We start from the raw sequence: 10,783 nt of genomic DNA, 5'->3' as shown, positions 1-10,783 counted from the left end.
AAGTAACTCAACATAGTAAGTATAGTAACTTAAGACATGTGTAACTTACCCAGAGTTCAGGGTAAGTTACATATGTCTTGACAGACTGATAATGCTTTCCGCACGGACATCTAGGCCAAACAGCACCAACATATTTGTGCCGACTGCTATAGTTGGTTAGATTGATTGAAATTAAGGTTTTATTTGAAAATTTCTAACAGGGTGAGTCAATTAAGAGATGCTGTAAAAATTGACAGTTCCTCTAGCTAACGTTAGGGACAGCACAAGCGACAGCCTATGCTCTCACGTTTTGATTCACTGCTAATACACATTTAATTACATTAATTGACTTGTGATTCACCTTAATTCACAGTTGCCTCACATTCTACTTATTATTGTCAATTTTATCCACTTGGCACACCCTTGCTACCTTACGTCACTTACCTTCACACAGAGTTACCTTCATTTAACATTAATTCTTGGAGGTATGAAGGTATGGGCCACACGTGACCTATCGCATCATTGGTGTCCACGCCGCCGACACCGAAATGTTTTTGCTCATAAGCCATAGCTTACGCTTTTATTTATGCAAAGGGCTTGCCCGGACTGGCAGAGGTTTAAAGGTCATTTAAGTCTGCTTGACCGCTATAGTCATGACGCATGACTTGCACTTATATTAAACGAACATAGGTTTACTCGCGCGAAGTGTGCAGTAAAATGCTACATTCCTTTGTGACGGTCTTTGGATACGACGGTACTTAATGAGCTTGCCTCAGTTCTTTGTGTTAATGAAAACATGATAGCGCATTTCGGTCACTGTAGAAGGAAAAATCGAATTTGTTCTGGTAGTTGGATTCGAATGACTCGCCAGCCAGTCCACTCTACTGATAGCCACGCCAATCAGGCGGTGACTTCCCTCCCGCATTCCTGAGCCAGCAGTTTGATTCTGTTTCACATGACGTCATGGACTATGCTAGTTCTTGTCATTGCGCTTGTACCCAAGCATGACGATCGCGGTGACGTCATTAGAAGACGTTATGACGCGTACATTGTTTTGCTTTCTGGTGGTAACCGTTTTGCATTGGACTGCCACTGTTATACATTGCCACTTGTCGCAACAGGCACCTGTGGTTCAGTGATTTTCCTTGTTTACGCATCTTCTCGGCTTACTAGTTGCCCGACATGGCGAACACAATGACGTCCTATGCAAACCACCTACATCAGTTTACCTTCACGAGCCTGTTTCGTCGTTATCACGTTTCCACATTTGCACAGGAAGTGTACGTCAACGAACACAGAGCAACGACATAAAATATCTCAGCGTTACTGTTCAAAACATGTTGTGTGTATTCTAGTCATGACGGCTAGGTTTTGAACGTTCGGCTTTCTGCAGTTTTGCCACCCAGCCATATCCCGAAACAAGCAAATAAATAGAACCTGCGACGTGATTATCTAGGTTTCTTTTTTTTTATTGATATGATGTAAAAAGAGATGTCGCACAAATAAGGCGCGGCTACTTCTTAGCTATTAAGTGGATGCAGCATACAACATAAGAAATAAACGCACAAACAGTAGTACATGGAAGATAAACACGCGAGCGCACACACACACACACACACACACACACACACACACACACACACACACACACACACACACACACACACACACACACACACACACACACACACACACACACACACACACACCATCGTAACGTAACAAAAATTGTCCGAAAGGTAATTAAAAATGTCTCTGATAATGTCTCTGGTCATCATTAGCCATTTTCTTTTCAACATTGTCATGGCTGATTTAGCAAAAAGACTGTCTTCTCAGTTAAGATTCTCTGTATATGCAGATGATGTCTGCATTTGGACATCTGGGACTAATGCTCAATTAATTCAGATAGCATTGCAAGAGGGCATAAGTATCATCAACTACTTTTTGAGAGAAACAGGGATGGTTCTATCACACGCAAAGACAGCTGTGTTACCCTTCAACCGTAGGAAGTTAAAAAGTTTCACTCTTAATTTAGAAGGAGAACCACTAATGATTGTGACTCAGCATCGATGTATTGGAGTAATACTCGATCGGCAGCTATCATGGGCACCTCACACAAAGAAACTCGAAAGCGAGGTAAATAGGCTCATGAATATACTCCGCAGACTTGCTGGCACATCATGGGGCGGGTCAGTATAAACCATGCTCACGGTCTGTCCACAATACTTTAACCCGATTATCTAGGTTAAGCACGCCGAAAACTGAAGAGTATTCTCTTAAGTAAATTTCGTGCTTTCTTTGAGATAGAATTGTCAGATCCCATCAGTGTTCGGGGTACAGGTCTCGACGTATCCTATGTCAAGAAATGGGTGGCGATAGACCAGAGAGAACTCAAAGAAAAAAAAAAGAAAACCTTTAATGAAATGCACAGAATTCTCGCAGGTCATACATAAGCGCCTGCACGCTATTTTGAATGGGGAAGCAGATCGGGGAATTGAGAGCTACAGAAGAAAGAGGGGCGGGAAAGAAAAAAATAGAGAAAGGCGAGGTAATAACTGATAATGACAGGTGCAAGTGAGACAGAGGTTACGTTATTGATGCTTTTACCGTAGATCTTCTCAATTGGGACAGTGTTTGAAAGGACGATTACGAAAAGTTAAGATTGACGCTGCTTCCAAAGAGTAGGCGCGAGGCGCAGTGTGCATTTCAGATCTAGTGAGCCTTGTCAAGCATGACCGCATTCTATTAACTTCACACTGCCTTCCGCACCTGTAACCTGCAAGATAATTCTTGCTTCTCAGCATCACACGCCACCATACTGATTAGAGCGGACCAAATGTTTAGTGCCCCGTCCGCAATGGGGAAGCCTTGCCAACCTTTTATTGGTTTTACACTGCTTAAAGAACGGTTTTTCAGAATTAGCGGGGAAATCCCGCATAAAATGGCATCTGGCACTAAGTTATCGCCAGATTCTGCGCACGCCTTTGAGACTGTTTGCTGTTTTTGATGATAATGTCCTAAACAGTGATTATCATACTGCGCGTAACTTCGAGTGAAGAGCAAACTGCTTTCTTTTGCTTATGAATTTAAGAAACAATATTACGACAGCCCTGTAACGTCCACAAGACTTTAAAATAAATGGCGGCGATACTAAAGATTGTTTGTTGATTCATTCCACCTTCAAGCACGCGTATCTTCATAAAGAAAAGCAAAGAACAAAAAAACAAAAAGCAAACAAAAAGCAATGTGAACCAGGTTGGGAACATACGCCTACACAGCTCGTTCTGAATTCTAATCACGGAGAGCTAAGCTTGGTAAGCGTGCACAAGAATCCAACAAGAAAAGTAATGCCGCTAAAGGCTGCTATTATTATTCGCTGACCTTTCGAGTTGATATAGAAGAGCTGAAATAAAACCTGCGTTTCTATTCGCGGCCTTCACATAAGCGACAAATGGTCGTAGCGGAGTCAAACGCGACTGTACTATCCGACAAAATAGAACACAGAAAGATATAAATAGAAAAGCGACTCTCGCACGTGGCGGCTAACGATCCCTTCGAAATTCTGGCGAGAAGAAGCTGGACGAGGAAGGAAACGGGCGCAAGGATAAAATTGGAAATGTTTTGCAATTACTGTGAGGCCACTGTTTCCGGAAGCAATGAGATTGCCCTATAATCGATTGATGTTAGTATGCTAGTAGTCGCGGTACATCGGTTTAAGCACACACGCCCGCCATTATATCCGGCTTGCTCCTGACGACCATCTGGCCAAACTTATGGCATGTTCAGAGGCAAGCGGCTTATCCGAATGCGGGCTTCGGAATCTTAGTTATAACCACACACGTGATAAGCACGTGTTAGGCCATAACAGACCATCTTCACGTCAACGTGTGTGACACCCCCGTATTCTCAAACAAGCCTCGACTCGATGTTCGTCCTTCGCTTGACTGAGTTGAGCACAGCGCCCCTGCTCGACTGAAAATGATGCCGCGCTTCTCAAGAATTGCTGCAGATTATCACTGATACGCAGTCACTTGTTCTGCCTCGAGACGGCGCTCCCATCGACCTTCTCAAGTCAAGGTGGAGCGGTGAGTGAAGGGTCAGTATCGGCTCCTTCGAAACGTACACAAAAAAAAGGAAATGCTTCGAACGAGTAGCTAGGCGTCAATATCTTCGATCAAATCAAATTGTCAAATAGCGTGCGCTTTTGATTGGGAAATCACTGCGCGAGATTTTTGTCGGAAGAAAGGGGTACAAGACGAAAGCACGCTACAAAAAGATGGCATTCCCTTAGTACGTGTACGTAGAACGTGTTTCCAAGTCGAATATTCTGCTTTTAAAACAACGAGACACAGCAGAACGGGAGAGTAACGCTTGCTTCGTGCGACGTCGTTCGCTTTGGCGCACGACATTTATCGAGCAGGTGGAACCTGTCCATACGTAATAAGAAAGAGAAAAATTGAAGGAGCGGACGAAGCTTAAGTTATCCCATAATTACATTTAGCGTCTCCCGTAAAGCCGTATTTAGACTTTATTTAAGCCGACGACAATTAAAGAGGACGTCATGAAACAAAAATTTACTGTGTTTGGACTGTCCTGTCCCAACTTTTCAGTCTTCTAATAATAATATCTAGGGTTTTGCGCGCCAAAACCACGGTATGATTATGAGGCACGCCGTAGTGGACGGTTCCTGAAATTTCAACCCTCTCGTGTTCGTTAACTTGCACCAATATCTAAACACAGGGGCCTCTTGCATATTACCTCCATCGAAATGCAGCCGCTACGGTCGGGATTCGATCCCGCGACCTTCGGGTGAGCAGTCAAGCGCGCATGAATGAAACACTGTGTTATGGCAGCAAAGCTTGAGCTCAATACTAAATACGCTTAATAAATCCTGAAACTTGCAGTGTTTCAATATGACACGGATAAAGCATTCTTACAAATGAAACATTCACTCAACATGCGATGGAATTACCAAGAAATAGAAAAAAAAAATGAAACCGCCGTCTCACCCTCCAGTCAAGAAAGGGTCGCAGCCTGATCGTCTCGCCAGCCTCTTCCTCAGACAGGCTATCATCGTCGAAGTTTGCGTTCGGGTTGTCCATCGTGAGCTCTTTTTTCCTTTCGTTGCCTTCTTCCCGGCACGGGACGGGCCCAGCTCTCGCCGCGAGTGTGGTGGCGGCGCAAGCAACAAAGTGAAGAGGAGAGAAAGGGAGAAAACAGAAAAATCGAAACAAGCCCCCGTGCGCCGAATACTCGAACTCACATTAGGCTTAGCGGCGACGACAGCGCGCGCACGTACCCTGCTGCAGCGAAGTTTCCACCGCGACTCCTAGGCTTAGTAGCGGGCTCTAGCACGGCGAAGCCGAGCATCGCCTCCGCCGAAAATCCTCGCTAGCGCGTCGCTTCTGCCGGACGTGTCGTGTACGCTCCGCGTGCGGAGACGTTGCTTCTGCTGGCGATCTTAGTCGCGGGGACGCTGCCTCCGTTTCACGCGCGATCATTCGCTCCAGAATGAGAGAACGATTCCTTCTTCCTTTCTTCTTCGTTACCGGTTGCACTATCTTCGAGCAAACCTAACTCCTCGTCGTCTTCTTCACATCGCGCACCACACGAACTTTCGATTCCGGAGAGGGCGTCCCGTTGGGTCTCCCAGCAGTTTTGTGGAAGCAGGGAGACTTCGTCACGCGGCTGCGGCGGCCCCACAACAAACGAAGAACCTGAGATCCGCCACGGTCGCTTCCGGTGGCTGAAGGCGCGCATGCGCGCCCCGCGGGGCGGTGAGGACGCGGGGGAGGGGTCCCAACGACGTCACGCCAGGATCAATGATGCGCTGGGGATACATACGCCAACGTGTATAGGGCGAGCGTGTCTTGGCGTTTCTTTCTTTCTCACTCTCTCCCTTCCTCTCTTTTCATTTATGTTGTTCTTGTTCGGCTCACCCGGGACCTGGCTTCGGCGTTGGAGTGTAAATCAATACGTTCGTAGCGCCCTAGGGCGAAGAAGAAGCGAAACCCTGCTTTTGTAGTTGCCCTCCTTTCCACTAATTGAGCGCTGAGTGCTGTTGGAATGACAAACGGCGGAGAAGAAGAGGAGGAGGAGCAGCAGTCGGTGTCAAAAAATGAGGCGTGACGAAGTCGCGCGTACGGGACGAATTTCGCGGAGACGTCAACCCGTACAGTCGTGCGCTTTAGGAGAACCCGTACGTTGGTATCGCGATCTACATAGATTCAGTTGAAATCATCCAAGCGACAGCAGTTGGCAGCGTGTTCGTTCGGGTTAACAGGTCGTCTTGTCAAACGGCAGAATCAATGAGCAGCGTGAACATATCAGCAATAATCACACTACAGCAAGTTTTTCCGTCTCTCTTTTATTGTCACGTTGTCAGCTGAAATGACGCCGAGACGGACGTTTAGAATAGCGACCTGCTCTCTTCCTCCGTTTCGTCATCTAGGGTTTCTTCTTCACTGTAAGTGATTATTTATAATACTTTAAAGCAATACTGCGTAACGGCCTGCGCGGCATTGGCAAGGCTTGGGCAAAACTGCCCGCGCTAGCGCACAGAGTAGTGGCTGGTCATTCACGTTGCCTACATAGCTTACATCGTTGCTGCTTTGTGTGCGTCCTTAAAGAATGCTGAAATGACCGCTGAGTGACACTTCTAAGTCTAGCTGTCGTAAGAATGGGCGTTTTCTCTGGATTACTTATTCAGTCACTCGAGACGGGCAGAGTTCAACGGCGTCCAGCTAGAAATGGAACAAGTGCGTCACCGTCAAACTCCGATCAACTTGAGCATAATTGTTGGTGTATAAGGTCCCAAAACCACGATGCCAAGTGACAGCGATTCGCTTTCCTTCATATATGTTCCACTGCACTAATATTTTTTTGTTTATTTGTCCTGTACGATACAAACTGCGGCGAATAAAGTATTGCTAAGTGCGTCTAAGCCGCGGACAACTCCCAGTGACGTTATGACCGCCACTGATACCCTGCCGTTCAGCTGCGTGCTGACTGAAATGCCTCCGAGCCTCTTGTTCATTCTTTTTTCTCTCACGTTCAACAATCAGTGCATAACGAGCGTGTCCAACAATTCAAGGTAAAGCTATTCGTTGTTACACTCGCCGGTCATCAAAAATGAAGAGCGTCATCTCTTAAAGCAATGACATATTAGTGCTGCGACCTACGCCCACGTACTGCGCTATATATTGATGCGGGAGTCTTACGAGCACAGTTCAGCTCGATCTCTCCTCGGAAAACGAAGGGAAAAAATTGACCGAAATAATTGCAGACGCATCGCGTGAAGCAACGTCGCTGCACCGTAACGACGACTAGCGCATTTTTATGGCGCTATCAGGGACAACACTACACATTGATGCACTCTGACATGGCAAATCACACATATTTTCTCAGCTCCCCTCACGCATAACAAGTGAAGAGCGCAGGCGTTGAGCCTAAGTGTAGGCAGGCTCAAAGAAAACAAAAGCAAAAGCTCGTACAATATAAGGTTAATAGACGTGTAAGGTGTTTGGTCGTTAGCCCCCTTGCCCCAACGATACCCTTTTTGCGCTAAGTGGCATTCATTTCGGTAGCGCAAAAAGCAGACACACATACAAGAGAGGACACGTAGACAGGACGGGTGCCAGCGCCCGTCCTGTCTACGTGTTATCTCTTGTATGTGTGTCTGCTTTTTGCGCTATCGAAATGAATGCCAGTTATCGTAACCAAGAAACCCACATTACCACCTTGACTGCCTTTTTGCGCATCAGGGAATTGATCAGTAGGAGAGAAATAACTAAAAAACAGGACAGACAACAGCTTGGCTATAACGTCAGCTGAGAGGCCCTATAAAAGGCGTCGCATTTGCCATAAAAAGAGCAATGTCTCCCGTTTTTGTGCCGTTCGAATCGCACGATGTCGACCACATTCCGTCAATCACGCGCATGTCTTCTTCCTGGTACGGCCGGCAAATTTAGCACTAGCGTCCGGTCGGTAAGTAGAAAGGAGGGAACATGACGACACAAGCTCGAGATCTTTCGTGTTTATCTAACCCCGCGCTGCCACAGCGCTCCCTTTTTCCAAAGAAACGTCTTCTGCAGGCTGTTTGAACTGGATGCCTACTGCATCTGTAATTACGGGAGATTAATTGAAATGCTACAAGCATTCCGCTTTTTTTTCCGGATCAAGCTGCCATTCGTCACCTAACGTTCGCAGAATATGAACTTAATTTGGCGTACTTTGTGCCGCTGTTCAGTAAGTTGAACAGGAATCACCGCGCAAATGGGCAGCATTCTATAGATGAGCTCTATAAAGCGCGCAAGCGGCACTGCGTCAAGTTATTAAGCCGAAAGCCTTAGATGCCTCATCAAACGCGAAATTTGACCGTCGGCGTCTCGCGTCGGCGGCGTCTCGCGTCCTGCGGCGTCGGGGACGAGTGATGCAAAAAATCATCACGTGATGACGGTGCCACATGACGTCAAAGAACGCCTATATTTGTGACGTCACCATGACGTCACAAATTCTGGCGTGGCGTCGCGGGACGTAACGTCACGCCAGAATATCATGACGTGACATCGTAGCTTGGTCAAAGATGGGACGATCACGGAGGCAGTGCAAAACCAGGTAAGTGCCTCCGATCCTGGAGGCAGTGCAAAAACACGCTATAGGTGCACAAAGTTTTCGGAGGGTGACGGGGACAGGATTAATACATCGACTAAGAAGAAAAAGAAGATGGCTTTCGCCTTCGAGTCGTCTTAGGTGAATGCACAAGTAACCCTGTGAGTTTATTATGAGCAGTTGACTTCAAGCCTACTATTATTCTACCAAAGCGGTGCCAAAAAATGAAATTAACTGATTTTCTAGTCTCTAAATGGTCATTGCGTCATTTTCAGCAACAATGTCGCTGATAAGCTGCCCAATCCAACCATGGTAACGTACAAAGGCGCTCGCATAAGAGTGTTCAAGGAGTGCCCCCCTCCATAATAATCTAATTGGGGCGCCAAGTCTGCCCCATACTTATACACAGCCGGAGCTGTCCCGTCATTGTTTGAAGTGCAGATGGCCATGCAGGTTTTTGGCGATAATGACGGCCGTGCACCCCTGATAACGGAGGAAAGGGGAGCGGGGGGGGTCCGCAGTGATGAAACTTGCACCCCCCCCCCCCCCCCGCCCGTATCCAGTGAAGAACACTGTGCACGCCTATGGAAACGTATACTCCGTTTTTATCCCACGGTGAAGAGCGCACGTAGCCATAAAAAGCTTCGTCATCTGTCTCCCGAAATCGGGATGTTTTAACAGTCATTAATTTATGCTTTGTCATCCACTGCTGGTGCGGTAATCTCAGCACTCTTCCGGTACAGCGATGCACTGTTGTGCTAAGCACGACTAGCGGCACATATATTCTTGCCTAGTTCATAGCTCTTCCTCACTGCAATTTCTGGCTCCCATGTAAGTCACGTATGCAAAACTATGTCTGCACAGCGTCGACCACTTCTGCCATCAATAGCCACGTTGATGACCACCGTAAACTTCTCTAAAGTGTGCTAAGCCATCTATATGGTCGGCTATGTACAGAGACAAGAATGCTGGCTACATGGCCTCAGCGATCATTAGCTTACAAATCGGTGAGCTCCAATGGCTTCCCGAAAATAAACAAAGCTAAGATGAAGGTTGTAGGAACATCGTTGCCTTCAAGTACGCATTTGAACTCGTTCGGTTATACTGCTTTTGTTTAGCGCTTTCCATCTCTCACCCTCTTTCTCATGTTAATTCAGCGTCAAAAGTTTATAGAGACTACGAGACAAGAAGAAGAATGTTCCCACTGCATCGCCAGGTAGCCTTGAATTACGATTTCCACGTTGTTCTAAAACTCGCTAACTTGTACAGCGCAGCTAGATTGAATAAATTTAGAAACTTCTGGGAAACTCAAAGTTTCCGCAGACCTAGTGGTCTCTAAACTTTTGACGACGACTGTACACAATAGCTTAGCGGACGTGCGTCTGGTCAGCTGTCTTGCATTGTTGCTGCGTTAGCTATAAGACCATCAGCTCAGAAATATCGCTTACAGAGTCGATAAGATGCTGGTGGCTTTAGCCCGAGCAGCCATGAATGGGGGCTGTAAGGATTTGCGGCTAAACGGGGAGAGGGCGTGGTTGTGACACGACGTTTGTAAGTAAATAAACAAAAATGTTGCGACTGCGGGATTTGAACTCGGGGGCATTTAGCACCAATGCCCGATGCTCTAATCCCTGCGCCAAGGACGTTTTTTTTTTCCTCACCAGTTTGTCGACGTCGTACTAGCATCAGTAACACACATTTGTTGCAATAATACAAAACAATAATTAGTGCCAAGACAGTCCACAACCCAGTGACGAAGAGGCACCCTTTACATCGATGGAATCCGAACCCACAACCTGGAATCGCCAGTGGCGCTGGCTAACACTACCCTGGATTAAACGCGCATAAATACACAACAAAGAGGTCGAGGCAGCGCTCTCCACTGTAGCTCAATTGGTAGAGTATTCGACGCGTAATTCGAAGGTTGTGGGTTCGGATCCCACCAACGGAAAGGGTGCTTTTTCGTGCACTTTAATTTCATTCAATTTAGGTCATATTTAAACTGCAGTTAAGAAAAACAAATAACGCCTCCTATGCTGTCTTTCAATTGTCTGTTGGTTTCATTGGTTGTTTCTGGGAGGAAGAGAGCACACAAAGGCGGTGGAAAGGGATTGAGTGGAATAAACAATGACAAAAGGAGAGCCGAGCAAAGAAGACAACGAGAGATAAACACAACTGCGTCGTAATGCGCATT

General features: G+C 46.6%; 1 protein-coding gene across 3 annotated transcripts in view; it reads right to left on the bottom strand.

Annotated features, from left to right (window-relative positions):
- LOC119383410 (sodium- and chloride-dependent glycine transporter 1) overlaps positions 1-10,783 on the bottom strand; it is a 90,718-nt gene that overhangs the window by 39,244 nt on the left and 40,691 nt on the right. The window contains exon 1 of one of the 3 annotated variants that reach the window (XM_037651522.2): positions 4,989-5,673. The exons of the other annotated variants lie outside the window; for them this stretch is intronic. Within the exon in view, the coding sequence (XP_037507450.1) occupies positions 4,989-5,081 (93 nt within the window). The 5' untranslated portion in view covers positions 5,082-5,673. Of the gene's footprint in view, positions 1-4,988; positions 5,674-10,783 lie in introns of those variants that run through there. 3 annotated transcript variants of the gene reach the window in all.

This window comes from Rhipicephalus sanguineus, chromosome 2, assembly GCF_013339695.2.
Source record: "Rhipicephalus sanguineus isolate Rsan-2018 chromosome 2, BIME_Rsan_1.4, whole genome shotgun sequence".
Classification (NCBI taxonomy): domain Eukaryota; kingdom Metazoa; phylum Arthropoda; class Arachnida; order Ixodida; family Ixodidae; genus Rhipicephalus; species Rhipicephalus sanguineus.
The sequence above is the reverse complement of the archived record's forward strand: the minus strand, read 5'-3'. Positions and strand labels throughout refer to the sequence as shown.